Below are 16,565 nucleotides of genomic sequence, written 5' to 3' on the forward strand. Positions count from 1 at the left end.
AAGTCCTTGATTTGGGCTGGTAATAGGCATCTGAACCTAGTGGTACATACAGAAGATTTTGTATTAACAAATTCACAACTGGAAAAATTGGAACTGGAGTATGTCCAACAGAATTAAGATTGGTAAGATGATGATTTTTCCCAAATTAAAGATTGGAATATGATAAAAGACAAATGGGAATGGTTTGAAACAAAGGATTATAGAATGGAGTAGAAATAAAAGTCCAGAAACAAATTTTGATCAATTTTTAAAATAAAAATTAGAGAAGGAGAAATGCTTCATGGCTTGCATTTATAAGAAAATAGTCAAGATATGGAAAGAGGATATAAACCCCAATGTATCAGACATTGAACACTGGATTATCTCAATTAAAACAAAATATTAGTACAAGAGAAACACAACAGAAAATACTGACAAAATATGTAAATTACCTAAAATTTCACAATAAAGATGATTTATTAAAAAAGTAAAGAAAATACTGACGAAATAGTATAGAACCCCACTTAAATTAGCACATATAATTCTATAATCGTCAAAACTATATAGGTACAAATGGGGTAAAATCAGCTCTTTTATGCATAAGTGATGTGGCTATGATAAGATACATTTTTTTAAACATAGATGGAAGAATTAATAGGCCTAAAAGTAGAGCTGAATACAATTTCTGAACGATCTAGGACCTAAGGCAAAATAAGTGCTCATGCAGTGCTCACGCACTTGAGATATCTATGCTCAATTGGACCTAGCAATCATAGGTTGGTCTTCTGCCACAAGGTTTTTAGCTTCCCACAAAAGGAATGTTCATTTAGAACACTATCTGACTATTCTACTTCCGCTTCCCTTAAGAAGAATATACTAGGCCTAGGTTTGAACAACTCGGTATTATGATGCAAACTGGGCGTTACTGTAACATCTCAAGAAGTGAAAAGTTATGGGTATGAGAACAAACTCTGGATGATATCGAACATTTCTTGATTGATTGCCCAGCATATACTGAACTGTGATACAGATATTTATATCCAATATTATCCAACTGCAGGTCCCCCAACAGAAATGAGCTTCTGACATTCCTCTTACAAGGACAGGAAAGATCCACCATAATCAGAATAAGCCTTTTTATTCTAAAAGCTAACAAGAAAAGAGCACATTTCCTAAAAGATGACCCAGGAAAACAAGACTCTGATTGTAAATAGGTCAGCTGCTGTCTTCTCCTTTTTGCCTTGTCTTTTACTTATGGTATATTTTGAAATGGTCATATGACTGGTCAAATAAATAAATTATTATTAAGTAGAGCTGAATAAGAGGCATTATTTTATTCATAAAATAGATGGCCAGGGCAACACTAATAAATGGGCTGACACCATAAAACATATGATAGAAATGGCTCAAGCAACCATAGTTTTGGGCTGGAAAGAGCAGGAAAATGGGAATATTAAAAATGATTTAAATATTTAGCAGACTGTATGCTCCAGGATTATATTTTTGAAAGGAGGATGAAATATATAATAGGCTGTTGTAAGAAGAACCAGGACTTTAAATTGGAAATTCTGGTAGCTATAATAAAAGGAAAAAGAAAATATAAAGAACTGAATCATACCCTTGTCACAATTGATCAAGTCAAATAATACTCAAAGATACAACTGTTCCAAGCGAGTAGGGGGAGAAGGGGGAAAGGGGAGGGAGAGGAAAAAATTGCTGGACACAAGTGGTTGATAAGTGTGGAATTGGGATTGGTAAGGTTAAGGAAATAAGATGTTATATTGAGTGAAAATGTAAGTGGAATTTCATTGTTGAGATTTGTCTTTACTTGTGTTTACAATGATATGAACATTACATTTAGATTTGTTCCTGTGTATTCTGCTAAATGTTCTATGAATTGTGTTAACATTTGCTTTGAGACACAATTAATTTGGGTTTTTCTTTTACTTACCTGAAACATAAGAACAAATTAAACATTCAATATTAGCAGAACATCTTTAAACTACTTTATTAAGGTAAATATGTTACCTATTCAAAAAACAAACAGGAAGTTTGAGAGTACTTTAAAGAATATGGCTTGACTGCTTGGATTTCTAGTATGAGTAACTTAGACCTAAAATATAGAGCAGTAGTTCCCAACCCTTTTTTTGACCAGGAACCACTTTGACCAGGGATCACTCTCCAACATTAGTACTAAAAGGGTTACAAATCGGTTTTTGGTCAACTTTAGATTCAGTTTGGTTATTTGGGGGTGCTGATTCAGAAAATTGCATTGGATAGACCACATCAGCTCTAGTTTCTGATACAGAACATATGCCATCTAGTATTTGCCATCTGCTCACCCATAGAAAACCATATTTAATCATCTAAAGCTGATGTGCTTTATCCAATGCAATTTTCTGAATCAGCACCCCCAAATAACCCCAGGAACAGGCCGAAAAATGGAGGTACCAAGCAGTAGCAGTCAGGAGGCTTGTTGTCACACCTTTCATGGATAGTCAACTTCAAAGAGGGTTTCGCAAGACCAGTCACTCTCATTACAATGGTGTAGTAACAGTGAGGCCGTGGACCATAATTTAGTTCTTGCGGACCACTGGTGGTCCATGGACCACAGATTGGGAACCACTGATATAGAGACACATAGTATGATGTTTTAAGCTATGTGTAATATTTTATTGGAAATAAGATGCTACAAACCAGATTAGCAAACCCATTAATTAACCTTTGATCCTATAATAAATAGGTTTTCCTTTTATGAACACTAGATTCAGTTTTATTAAAATAATTAAAATCAAGCCAATATGAGCTACAGAATGGAAAAGGTATTTTACCTCTTAAATTTGAAAAAAAAACCTAAAGTAATTACTTGAAACATCCCTCCTATGGAACAAACTTGTTATATCTATTACATCTCACTCATTCTATGACATTTTAATGGTTCCAGTTTAGCATCATGATCTTTCCACAATTCAATAGAATATTACAGCTATTCATTCAGCACTTAAATAAGATACCTGATAAGAAGCAGGAAATACAATAGGACCTTATAGGTTCTTTTTCCATGTATATCTAAGTGGTGGCAAGATCATAGTCACAGGATCAGCAATTACTGTACATGAAAATTCTATATTGTTATTAACCTACTTGACAGAAATCCAGGAGGCCATGACTTGGAGTTACCATTCTTATTCGGTACTGCTCTTTAAGACAGATATCATTTTATCTGAATAGGATAGGTAAAGGTATCCCCTTGACATTAAGTCTAGTCGTGTCCAGGGAGCAGTGCTCATCTCCATTTCTAAACCAAAAAGCCGGCGTTGTCCATAGACCCCTCCTAGGTCATGTGGCCAGCATGACTGCATGGAGCACCGTTACCTTCCCACAAGAGCGGTACCTATTGATCTACTCACATTTCCATGTTTTCGAACTGCTAGGTTGGCAGAAGCTGGGGCTAACAGCAGGAGCTCATCCCGCTCCCCAGATTCGAATCTCCAACCTTTTGGTCAGCAAGTTCAGGAGCTCAGCGGTTTAACCCACTGCACCACCAGGAGGCCCCTTCTGAATAGGCTATATAAATATTAAATATTTACTTTGATTCAAGCCCCACAACAATAAATAAGATTTATCTCCAAGCAAGGCATTTAACAGAGCACAGCCCTAGAATGCTCTAAAATATGTTTGTTCTGGAGGAAACTGCTATACAAAATAAAGTCATTCTCTAAGTTTGCTTTATTAATAAAAGCAGGACCCCCCCCCAAAAAAAAAAAAAAAACCAAACAAACATAAGAAGAGATATGGGACTGGCTGAGAAGAATTGTAAAGCGACCGTCTTTTGTCACAACAGTGGCAAGACAAATCGCATCTTGTTTTTTTGTCACACTAGTTCAGGAAGGAAAACTAGATGAGGCGTCTGAAGAACAAGTAGAATTTCATATGCCTTAAAGACAGAATTCCTGCTTCTGAATCAGTACTATGGCCTAGTCAAGTCAGAAGTCCATTAAAGAGGTCAGAATTGTTTTAAATAAACTAATAGTCATCAACTTGAGTTGAACATTTCAAGCCTTGATCAGATGGTTCAGTAGTAGTCGTTTTTGTAAGAGTCACACACTGAACTCATTCACAGTTTCTGTTGATGGTCTTGAAGATTAATCAAGTCATTTTGCAGTTTGGAATCATCATGATTCGGAACTGGAAAAAAAATAAACATTTTAATGAAATTCTATTTTGGAAGTGTTAGAGTAACTCATAAAACTATGACAGAATGTTCACATAACAGACATCATGCTTGTATCTGGATCACAACACACAATCAGTGCTTTCAACTGAGGCCAAGTCTTTTGAAGCTTTTTCTTCAGTTTGTTTCCATACTGCTAAATGATTACTAAGTTCACAGAGTTCTCTTCTTTAGCATGAAGAAAAGTATTTCCAAAGACACCAAGCTAATCCAAAGCAAGATAAAATCATATTACATAGTAGTTTTGATGCTGGGTTGTTGTAGGTTTTTCGGGCTTTATGACCATGTTCTAGAAGCATTCTCTCCTCACGACCTCGGAGGATGCTTGCTATAGATGCAGGTGAAATGTCGGAAGAGAATGCTTCTAGAACATGGCCATACAACCCGAAAAACTTATAACAACCCAGTGATTCTGGCCATGAAAGCCTTTGACAACATAGTTTTGATGCTGATCTGAAAGATCTGGGACAAGGAGGACAATTCAGGAAAGATGACGTAGCAACTTACCAATTAAGTTATTTTGCTGGTCAACAAGAGCAGCCTGCTTATCTGTCTCAGATTCTGCCTCATTCACATCTAAGTTGTAGTCTACTCTTTTGACATCCTGGTTTACCCTTTGGATTCCAAATTCACCTGCAAAGACATGTACAATTAATGTAGACCCCAGTGGCACAATGGGTTAAACTCTTGTGCTGGCAGTACTGCTGACTTAGATATCAGCAGTTTGAATCCTGGGAGAGTGGGTTGAGCTCCCTCTGTCAGCTCCAGCTCCCCATGCGAGGGGATGAGAGAAGCCTCCCACAAGGATAGTAAAACATCAAACATCTGGGCATCCCCTGGGCAACATCCTTGCAGACAGCCAATTCTCTCACACCAGAGGCGACTTACAGTTTCTCAAGTCGCTCCTGACACAAAGAAAAGTACAGTTAGTATCTTGATGCATCTCTGCTTTGGAGGCCAGCCTCTTATAACACTCTGGCATTTCAAATAGTAATTTGCAATACCGGCATGTTAAAATACCTGAATCTTTTTCTGCAGTTAGATTGAATAAATTGAGAGAGAAAAATCCTATATTTTAAAATCAGAAATGTTCCTTTGTCCATAAAACATATGCACACTGAAAAATAAGCACCACTAAACAGAAAATAAATGTAAGACTGTGATTACTGTAGGCAGCCATGGTAGCCTAGCAGAAATCATAGAATCATAGAGTTGGAAGAGACCTCGTGGCCCATCCAGTCCAACTCACTGTCAAGAAGCAGGAACATTGCATTCAAAGCACCTCTGACAGATGGCCATCCAGCCTCTGTTTAAAAGCCTCCAAAGAAGGAGGCTCCACCACACTCCGGGGCAGAGAGTTCCACCGCTGAAGAGCTCTCAGTCAGGAAGTTCTTCCTCATCTTCAGGTATAATCTCCTTTCTTGTAGTTTGAAGCCATTGTTCTGCATCCTAGTCTCCAGGGTAGCAGAAAACAAGCTTGCTCCCTCCTTCCTATGACTTCCTCTTACATATTTATACATGACTATCATGCCTCCTCTCAGTCTTCAAGCTAAACATGCCCAGCTCTTTAAGCCGCTCCTCCTTTGATCTCTGATTGTTTTTAAATTGTATTAAATTGTTTTTAAATTGTGTTTGATTTTAGCCTGTTCTTGTAAGCCACTCCGAGCCCCAGGGGAGTGGTGGCATATAAGTTCAAATAATAAATAAATAAATAAATAAGGCTTGTTCTCCAGACCCTTGATCGTTTTAGTTGCCCTCCTCTGGACACATTCTAGCATTTCCATAATTCCTACTTGATTAATAATCTTTCTGTGTAGCAAAAGTCTGAAAAGGTAGTAAGGCTGGGCTGGATCAGGAAGCATCTGCCTGATCATGGGTGATAGTTTCTTTTGAAAACCATGCTAAAGATGGGTGATAGTTTAACACAAGGTACTGACAGACAAGTTGCTTCAGTCCTACAGAAATATTACTACTTATTGCTCTTTATAATAATCCTGAGATATTATGATAAAGAACAAGCATCCTGCACAGTCTCCATTTTATATTAGATAAGCTGATTTTGAAACTTTGAAAGAATTTTCATGTGTTACATACAGGTCCTATAGAAAAAGGACTGAATATGCTTCTATATGGCAACACCTTACAGGGAACGTGTAATGCAAGTAAACCTCTTAATGAGCCCAGTTGCTCATCTTAATTCTCACACTATGACTTTTCAAATTGGTGTAAAGTATTGGGTGGATATGTAATATCGAAGACGCAGCTGAGAAATGCTGCAGAGGTACAGGTTTCCCACTCTACTCAGTGCCTCCCAGCCCATGCATCTAGACAGACTTTCAAATCTACCCTTCATTACTTAAGCATACATTAGTGTGCAATCCAAACATGGAATCACAAAATCACAGAATTGGAAGAGTCCACAAGGGCCATCCAGTCTAAACCCCTGCCATGCAGGAACACACAAAGCACCCCCAACAGATGGCCATCCAGCCTCTGCTCTAAAGCCTCCAGAGAAGGAGACTCCACCAGGCTCCCAGGCTGTATATTACACTTCCAAACATCTTTTAATGCCAGGAAGTTCTTAATGTGGAAACAGAATTTTTTTTCCTGCAATTTGAATCCATTGGTCTGTGTCCTATTCTCCAGAACACAGAAAACAAGGGGTAGCTATGCAGTTCTACATGTATTTTTTTAAAAATAGAGCAAAATATTTATTTTTACATGCATGTTTTAATTTGTTAACATTGTTTTAATTTGCATTGTGTGAAATTTGTTGTTAGCCACATTGAATCCCTATATTGGGAGAAAGGTGAAATAAAAATAAAGTAAGTAAATAAATCACAGGGAAAATAAATGTTTTGCAGTTTTCTCCCTTGTTGACAATCACTATTTCACATAGGAAAGGGAGTCCGTTCAACACTGAATGTCAGATCCAAAACATTTATCAATATCTGCATACCATTTTCATCACCAGAACAGATGCTAAAGCTGTATTTCACGTGTTCAACAATGATTCTAAAACCCCAATTTGGTAATCGACCCATAAAAGGTGAAGGAGAATTTGTACCAACCATCTTTACTGGGCTCCTGGTCATCCTGCTGCAGATCATCATTCAAGAGCTGTTCTCGTTCAACTTCTTCATCGTCTGCTTTGGCTTCAATGATATTTTGATGGCTCATGGTTTCTGACTGCCTGTCAGTCTGCCTTTCAATTGCATCTTCTCCGTTGACATCTCTTACATTCTCATATGGGTTTTGATGCATTCCTGGTTCAGGGGTCAGCTCTTTACTACCTAAGCTGGGCTTTGCAGGTATTTGTGGATGATCTTGGTTAACAGGAAATATTTCTTTCGGAAGTTCCTCTTTGGCAGTAGCAATATCATCATTAGTTCCTCCTGTAAGTCATCATAAAACCCACAAGTTAGAATTAATCTTATCAATGGTGGTAGTAAACATAAACATTGTAAACATTGGTGTAAATGGGTGGTGTTCTGAAGTCTTTTAATGTTGCCAATTTTTCGGGCCCCAACATGGAGCTAAGCGGATCCCATTTGGGGTCAGGACCCACCGTTTAAGAAGCCCTGCTCTAGATTAACAGGCTTGTGTAGAACACAGAATAGTAAAGGAAATGTGACAAGACAGGTGAAAAGACTCAGTCTTGCATATTGTACTCTACAGATGCAGAACAAGCTATCCTAAAGAAGATGAATAAATACCCTTTATCATAGAATTATAGAGTTGGAAGAGCCATCCAGTCCAATCCTCTGCCAAGAAGCAAGAAAATCACATTCAAAGCACCCCCGACAGATGGCCATTCAGCCTCTGTTTAAAAAGCCTCCAAAGAAGGAGCCTCCACCACACTCCTCCACCACACTCCTCTCAGCCTTCTCTTCTTCAAGCTAAACATGCCCAGCTCTTTAAGCCACTCCTCATAGGGCTTCTTCTCCAGACCCTTATCAGCACCTAGGCTGGAAAGAACAGATGGGATTAAAGATCCAACTACTTCTAGAGGGCCACAGATTCCCTAGCACGGCTTACCCTCAAATTGTGTAAGCAATATGAGCATTTCTTTATACGTTACTCAGAAATAATATGTTCTGAGGCAGAGACTGATCATATTAGAAAATATATACACATACAGGCTACTAGATCAATGTACCTTTACACAAATGATACTGATGCAATACAATTGACTTAACCAAACCAACCACACCTTGCACCACTAGATGATGGCAAAGGTACCACAAAAAGTACCCAAGGGAAACTTCTTTCAAAATCTCAATATAGGAAACAACTGAAAAAGAATAGGTCCCACTAGCCGAGTGTTTCCCAACCTTTGGTTCTCCAGGTGTTTTGGACTTCAACTTCCACAATTAATAACAGCTATTAAACTGGCTGGGATTTCTGGGAGTTGAAGTCCAAAACACCTGGAAGACCCATGGTTGGGAACCACTCCACAAGCCAAATATGATCAAAAAGCATTGCAATGCCTCTTCCATTATCCCCGCCACAGCTGTTATCATATACCTTTCACAAATTACAGGAGCAGAAGGCTCACCCAATTCTCCTTCAGATCATGAAAATACCACATCAGAATCTAGACAAGAATTACACTTCTAGTCTTGTTAATCGCAGGACCTGAGAGCTGTGAAGGAAATTAGTTGTGTACAAATGTCACCTTCCACATACGGAAAGCCTCCTTGTGTCCACTTTGAACTACTGGAGGATCTTACTGGCAGAAAAGAAGTCAACTTCTGCAGGTACACCTCTTCCTTGGGTGCCATTTCCATCTAGCCCTATGACACTGTATGAGAGCTGATGCTCAGAGGAGAAAATCATCAGGAATCAAGTTTCTCCTTCCTTGACTAGAACTCACCCTGGTATTCACCCTCAGGTAGGAACAAAACCCAATGGACAAATAGCTGGAATCTGCTAAATCAGTTGAACTTCTGCCCAAGTCCCAATGTTATGTTAGGAAACATGTTCATTCAAAATAAGGGATGTTAGTGCCGGTACTTCAATGTGGAGATGTAGAATAACAAATTCAACAAGTACAACTATGTCTCATTACTCCTCAGAGTTGCCAGGGACTCCTACTCTGAGAGTTCTTGGTGGATGGTGTTGTTCTTCAAGTGAATATAGAGACATAGCCAAATGTTTCTCTGATGTCTTTCCTTTTCCACTAAATGGATTTTATAACAAATCAAGTTTGGGAACAAATAATTTGGTAATAATTAGATGCCAACATTTTGGAAATCATGCTACAACTCAATGAAAATCTGGCTCGTGCAACATATTCCCTATTAATTTCCGAAAACAAAATCTGAAAGCACTCGTGATCTTTGTTGATATATTCATACCTTTTTGTCTACGATCATCCAGTTCTGGCACATTATTTCCAGTGAATGCTGGCTTTGATGCTTCTAATATCAAAGAATTCTCAGAAATGCGACTTTTGTCTTCAGGTTCATTTCCTTGTTTTGTTAAATCACGATGCTGAAACTCTGGCTGTCTAAACATTGGCACCTGGAAAATAACCAACAGCAACACCACATGCACATGAATTATTAATACAAACAAATATCCTAAAAATATTTCTTTTTTATTCTTTTTTAAAATATCAAACAGAATAAAGTGATATGGCAGAACAAAGTACTACAATGAAATACAAGGGCAGGTCTTTTGCATTACTAGTTATCGCTTGAAAATTAAGACTGCTTGTTGGAATTATGGACTGCATCAATATCTCTGCTTACAGTTATGCTGGACAGTCATGGTCAACGTGGTGGAAAACCACAGCCAAAGACAGTGATAAATTCTTTTGAAAAAATTGTTTACTTCCTATACCTATACCACAATAAGGTAAACATAGAAAGATAAAGAAGAATATACTAAACAGATTACCTTATTACCTTATTGCAGTTTACCTTATGGAGGGGGGAAGGGGGTGAAATTATAATGTGATGAAAAAATCCCCCTTTGAGACAGGCTTTTTAAACCAAATAACCATCCCTTTGAAGATGCAGCTGTGCCCTCAAAGCATAGCTAGGAAGGAAAAGGCCCGGGGGGGGGGGGGGGGGAGTTTGCTGAACTGAGGCAAGGCTCTGTAGCCATAGATGGGTGAGCAGGCAGATGAGCTCACTCCCCTGCCTGCCTGCCCCCCTTCCCAGTCAAGTCAAGCCCCACAGAGCCAAGGGCAGTTGCACCCTTAATTCACTCACACAGGCAAGTGAACTAAGGGTAAGACTATGGCGAAGGGAGAGGCAAAATATAAGTTTTGTTTTCTCCAAAAGCGGGGTGCGACTATTACACGATAATGACTATTATGTGACGAAATAGGATATATTCAAAAGAAATCATTTTTTCATTACAGTCAACATTTTTTTTCCGGTGAATAATCCTGAATCTTCACTTTCCAAAAAGAAATCTTCCAGACCTTCTGCTGAAACCAGGGAAGTCTCAGAATGTTAAATATATTGTTTACAAATTAGATAAATTAGATTAGGGCCCCCTGGTGGCGCACCGGGTTAAACTTGTTGATCGAAAGGTTGGCAGTTCAAATCCGGGGAGCAGGGTGAATTCCTGCTGTTAGCCCCAGCTTCTGCTAACCTAGCAGTTCGAAAACATGCAAATGTGAGTAGATCAATAGGAACCGCTTCTGTGGGAAGGCTCCATGCAGTCATGCTGGCCACATGACGTTGGAGGTGTCTATGGACAATGCCGTCTCTTCAGATCAGAAATGGAGATGAGCTCCAACCCCCAGAGTTGGACACGACTGGACTTAATGTCAAGGGGAAACTCTACCTTTACTTAAATTAGATAAAAGCAATGGATGATTGCGTATTTCAACAAACTTCTCAGATCTAGATTCTATTCTAAGAACTTTACCCTCAGATGTTAAATATATTGTTTACAAATTAGATAAACCCTTTCCCATAATCTAAGAAGACCCACTTCCTCAGTACACTTCTATTGACAAGCCATAATCATTCTAGCCGAGGATAATATAAAATATAAATTTTGCCTTTCCCAAAAGCAGGGTGTGACTATTATGCGATAATTCCTATTATGCGATGAAATAGGATACATTCAAAAGAAATCCTCCCAGAGAAAGAATCATAATAAAATAGATATAAGAATTTTATGAAGCAAGTGTTCATTACTATTTAGAAAGATAGATAGTAATGATACTTTGCCACCATTTGTAATATGCTGGGATCTGATTCACATCACTGCTAATGGACAATAATGCACAGAGACATGAGCAAAGATAATTGTTTCATGGCACATTACATATAGCAATACACTAGTTCTCATAACAGTCAGTTTCAAGGACAAATCCAAAATGCAAGTTATGACTTTGAAAGCTGTAAAAAGCTGGGTTCACATTATTTGAAAGACTATATCTCCGTATATAAGTGCCTGCGTTTTAATATCTTCAGGGGAAAATCTTTTCCTCCAGACCCATTAGGCATATTTGGTGATGACGCAGGAGAAAGTCATCTTAGTGGTTGCTCAAGGATTGTGGAACTCCCACCCATAGGAGATTTGAAAGAGCTACAACACCTTATACATTTTTTTAAAAAAAATTATGGTAATTTTCACAATTTGGATCTTTCTAGATCCTGTAATGTATTACTCCCACATTGGAAAAAATATTCTTAATAACATGTAGCTTTAATATCAATCTGTGAATCCACATGAGAGTTGATATTTGTAAAACTCGTGGTAAATTTAAAACATAAAGCATTTAGCTTTTCCCTTTTAAAGATAATATTAAACAATATAGTTTAGCCTCAAAAACCCTATGCCTTTAATAAATATCCTGGCTCAGAAAGCTTTTCTAAGTAAACTAATCAGCACTTTGATCATTTCTGAAAAGGAAATACTAATAACTCTCTACCAAAGAGAAGTTTTTTATTTTCACCTTCTCAAAACAATCTATACAGCAATTAATAGAGCTGTAATTCTAAGTATTTTTCCTGGCCTTTTGATTTTTCCCTTCTTTTGTCCTTGAGAGATTGGTCTAAAAGCAAAACATACATAAAGAAGTAACACTGGTGAAGAGAACAGAAGGAAATCCCTACATTCAAATACTTAGTTTCAAAAATTAGTATGGCTCTTGGTCATCAGGAAGCTCTTACAAAGGATCTTCAAAGGTTTTCCTTCTCTAGACAAAAAGAAAGCATGCAAAACAACACAATATGATCAGATATAAAGCCTGGAGCTTGCATTAGTCACTAAGAGAAGATAGGCAATATGAGTATCTCTCTCAATTTTTTTTCCTCCACTGTTAGTATAAAGCAGAGAAAAGAGAGTTAATTCTTCAGTATCAAAGGAAGAGAAGAGCAGACATTCTCCTCCTTTACAAGACTGATTCATCAGAAGGTTCAATCATGGTTCTTCTGTGTAATTATTAGCTGGATTGGAAGAGTTACAACATGAAACAATTTCATTTATATTCATAATAAAAAGTCACTCAAACAACCAAAAACATGCTTCTAGAACATGGCCATATAGCCCGAAAAACCTACAACTACCCAGTGATTCTGGCCATAAAAGCCTTCAACAATACAATATCTATTTGCTTGGAACTGCTCTATAGTTTTTGCTATAGAAACTTGAATGCGAAAGATAACACAAGCAGTCACACTAATCAAATAACTGATGTTTAGTGGAAATTCTCCCATAGTTTTGAAATGGAAAAACATTCAATAATGGTTATTACTTTTTAAAAATCAAAAATAATAAATGAATTTGCTCTTATACATTACGTAGTGTTAAATTGGAACATCTGAAATAACAGAAATACTACTTACAGCATCCTAGAAACTGTTCACTCTAAAGCAGTGGTTCTCAACCTGTGAGTCCCCAAATGTTTTGGCCTTCAACTCCCAGAAATCCTAACAGCTGGTAAACTGGCTGGGATTTCTGGGAATTGTAGGCCAAAACACCTGGGGACCCACAGGTTGAGAACCACTGCTCTAAAGACTCTTAACAGCAATGCAAGGGGAAGTCTGCCAACAGCATAGTTTTCAACTGAACCTGAATAATTTTCATTAAGCTGAGAGTAAGAGGTTAATCAAGAGCCAGTATTGGGATAGTGGCTTGGCCACTGAAGTACAATTTTGGAGACCAGGGTTTGAATCCCTGGTCAAGGAAACCCACTGAGTGACCGTGGGCAAGTCACACTCTCTCAGCCTCACTCGAAGGCAACAGCAAATCTCCTCTGAACAAATCTCATCAAGAAACCCTGTCAGAGGTTCACCTTAGAGTTGCTGTGAGTCAGAAATGACTTCAGGGGACACACCAAAATCACTCAACTGGTTTAAGGTGTTATAAAACCTTCAAGTTTAAAAATATCTCTTTCAACCTATGTCCTGCCCTGTCATTTTCCCTTTTTAGTTAAACAGACCAAAAGGGTGTTAATGACTATAATTTTGGACCATCAACGAACCATTAATGGAATTCCTGACTTTTGGAGGATGTATTTCCTTGAGACCATGGTCAATGACTTGGAACTGTGGAGAACGGCACAGAAATTGGGTGACAGGGCCTTCAGGATGTGATAGTGGCACCCAATTTCCAGGGTGTCAGCTCCTCTGAAGTCACACAGAATGAGGACCTTAGGGAATAAGGACCTAAATGCAAGATACTTTACATTAAAAAGTTATAGAACAGCTTTTTAAATGTTCCTTGATTGAAAGCTGACTAGGGTTGGGGACTGTCTAATTCAGACTTTAATCTTCTTGAGTATCATTTTCATTGTCTAAGTGGAGACAATGTAGAAATAGGAAGAAGCTGGAAGTAAAATGTTACCTGATGATATTCTGAAGGCTAACAAGATTATAACAACAGACATGCCACCACAAACACATGCAATTTCATACTGTTTCAGAAACTAAGCAGTGTTAGATCTGTTTAACACTTGAAGTAATGCCAGAGATTTCCAAATAGGTTTTTGGAAGGAATCCTGCTTAAAACTCTGGAGAGCCACAATCAGTCAGAATAATACTGCGTTTGACAGACTAATGGTCTGACTCAGCGTAAGGCAGAATCCATGAGCATATTGTAATATATATATGACAGACAAAAAGGTCAAGAGTCACTCGGAAAAGCATACCCATCAGATACATTTGGACAGAAAAGCCATTGATCGGTATTTATATTGTAATGCCAGATGTCTTCAAGCGAAGACAGGGCAATCTTTGAGGTTTTAAAGGAGAACATGCATATAGGGCAGTGGATCTCGACCTGTGGGTCCCTAGGTGTTTTGGCCTACCACTCCCAGAAATCCCAGCCAGTTTACCAGCTATTAGGATTTCTGGGAGCTGAAGGCCAAAACATCTGGGGACCCACAGATTGAGAACCACTAATATAGGATATACAAGGAACTTTTGGTGGAATAATGAGAACGCTTGTGATATGGACATCCCTGCATAGGTACTCCACAGAAGGAATGAGGAATGTTATCATTCTGTTCATCAAAGAAGGCATAACATTAAAGAAATTGGAAACCTCAAAGACCAGATTTCTCATAATCGGTGATTTTGACCCTCATGTAGTGCTTTAACAGTGGACTGGAATGGCCTAGCTACCGCAAATGTAAAAGATGTCCTGCTAAAGTTCAATTTTAAAACTTACATGATCATTTTTCTCTGATACATTTGAAATGTTTTTCTTCTCCTTTTCTTGTGGCACCCCATTTCCTTTTCTTGAGATTTCCGCTATCCTTTCTTCACACTGTTCCTTCAGTTCTTTCATCTGACTAATACACTGAGACCTGAATCAAAGCACAGAATACAGACATTCAGGTGCATACGCTTGTATACAAAATTCTGCACAGCTAGTAAAGCGCCAAAGAGGTTCAGTGCCAAAGTCAAAAGTTAGACTTAAACTGAGATTTTATTCCCGTGTAACTACATATAAAACTAAGATATGATTTTCCATCCTACTGAACCTGAATAAATTTGATAGGCTTAAGTCTGGCTTAATAGGATCACTTTGCCTATAATATCAGTAGCCATGTAGCACAAACTTACATGTCATATGTAAATTTCCTCTGAAGATTAGTTTGGTTTTTCTGAAACTTGTATATATCAATTTGGAGCTTTCCATATTCCTGATGCAGGTCTTCCAGTTGTTCTGAATAGAAAGAAGAAAGAACAAGATATAGCAGACATAAATGTATGAAAATGTATGCATATGGGTCATTTAGGACAGATGGGACATTTGCTTACTTGTTTCATCCAGCAGTTGTTGTTAACTGCTCTCATGCAACTTCAACTTATGGTGATATTATGAATGATTTTTGCCCAAGATTAAACCTTTTTCTTCCTAATCATCAATGTGATGTATACAGAACAACATGACGTATTTGTATTCAAACCTAAGTCTTGTCATGATCGCTTAGGCAGAATACCAGCATTTGTGTTTAGGACTACAGTCTTAGGCCCCTTCTGAACTGTCATATAAACCAGATTATCAAAACAGATAATTCATATTATCTGTTTTGAACTGGATTATGGGTCTACACTGCAATATAATCCAGTTCAAAGTAAATAATCTGGATTTTATATGGCAGTGGAGAAGGAACCTTAGAAACACAACTGAAATTTAAGAAACTTAAAAATCACATAGCTAACCCCAAAAGTCCTCCTGAAACTCCTGATATCCACTCCAAGCAACAGAGGTCTGTGGAGCATTTGAACTTCAAGATGATGCAGCCAGCCCCTTCTCTCACTGCACCAAAGCTTGAAGCATGGCCACAGTATCCTATCCTAAAGTGCCCATTCAACCATGCCACTGATCTGTGTCTGATGGGCTTCAGGTGGCAATTAGGCTTGTTGTAATAATATCACAACTGTGAATGTGTAACATAGTTAAAAAACAAACTAGTTACAGATCCATAATTCCCAGTTATAAATCCATAACTGTGATATAGGATGCCAGCTATATGGTACAGAGGAGAACCCTGTAGGCCTCCACATGTTGTTGGACAATAATCCCCAACACCCTTCAAACACTGACCATGCTGTCTAGGGCTGCTGAAAGTTGTGCCCAACAAAATCTGGAAGGCCAAATTAATCCAACCCTGGTTTAAATCTTTCACACATTAGTTTATTTGTAAATTAGGAGGTATCTAACTAGTTGTAGTAATCAGCACCTAGGTTTCCAATTACAGAAGAATCCCTATTTATTTAGTTAGTTAATTGTATACCACTTTGACACATTTTAATCACAATATTAGAACTGAACTAAAAGCCAAATTAGCTGAAATATTTGATCACTAATCTTTTTGTGAGTTTCAAAAAAGGCAAATATAATTTGGATTGGGAAAATGGTGTGGCAG

At 38.0% G+C, this 16,565-nt stretch overlaps 1 protein-coding gene across 1 annotated transcript in view; it reads right to left on the minus strand.

Moving 5' to 3' along the window:
- Positions 1–1,298: 1,298 nt before the first annotated feature.
- Positions 1,299–16,565, minus strand: part of GOLM1 (golgi membrane protein 1) — a 33,009-nt gene continuing 17,742 nt past the window's right edge. Inside the window, exons 5-10 of the mRNA XM_067464451.1 lie at positions 15,256–15,358; positions 14,858–14,996; positions 9,574–9,739; positions 7,285–7,608; positions 4,721–4,846; positions 1,299–4,167 (exon numbers count right to left, since the gene is read on the minus strand). Of these exons, the coding sequence (XP_067320552.1) occupies positions 4,097–4,167; positions 4,721–4,846; positions 7,285–7,608; positions 9,574–9,739; positions 14,858–14,996; positions 15,256–15,358 (929 nt within the window). The 3' untranslated portion in view covers positions 1,299–4,096. The remainder of the gene's footprint in view (positions 4,168–4,720; positions 4,847–7,284; positions 7,609–9,573; positions 9,740–14,857; positions 14,997–15,255; positions 15,359–16,565) is intronic.

Source organism: Anolis sagrei, chromosome 2 (assembly GCF_037176765.1).
Source record: "Anolis sagrei isolate rAnoSag1 chromosome 2, rAnoSag1.mat, whole genome shotgun sequence".
NCBI lineage: Eukaryota > Metazoa > Chordata > Lepidosauria > Squamata > Dactyloidae > Anolis > Anolis sagrei.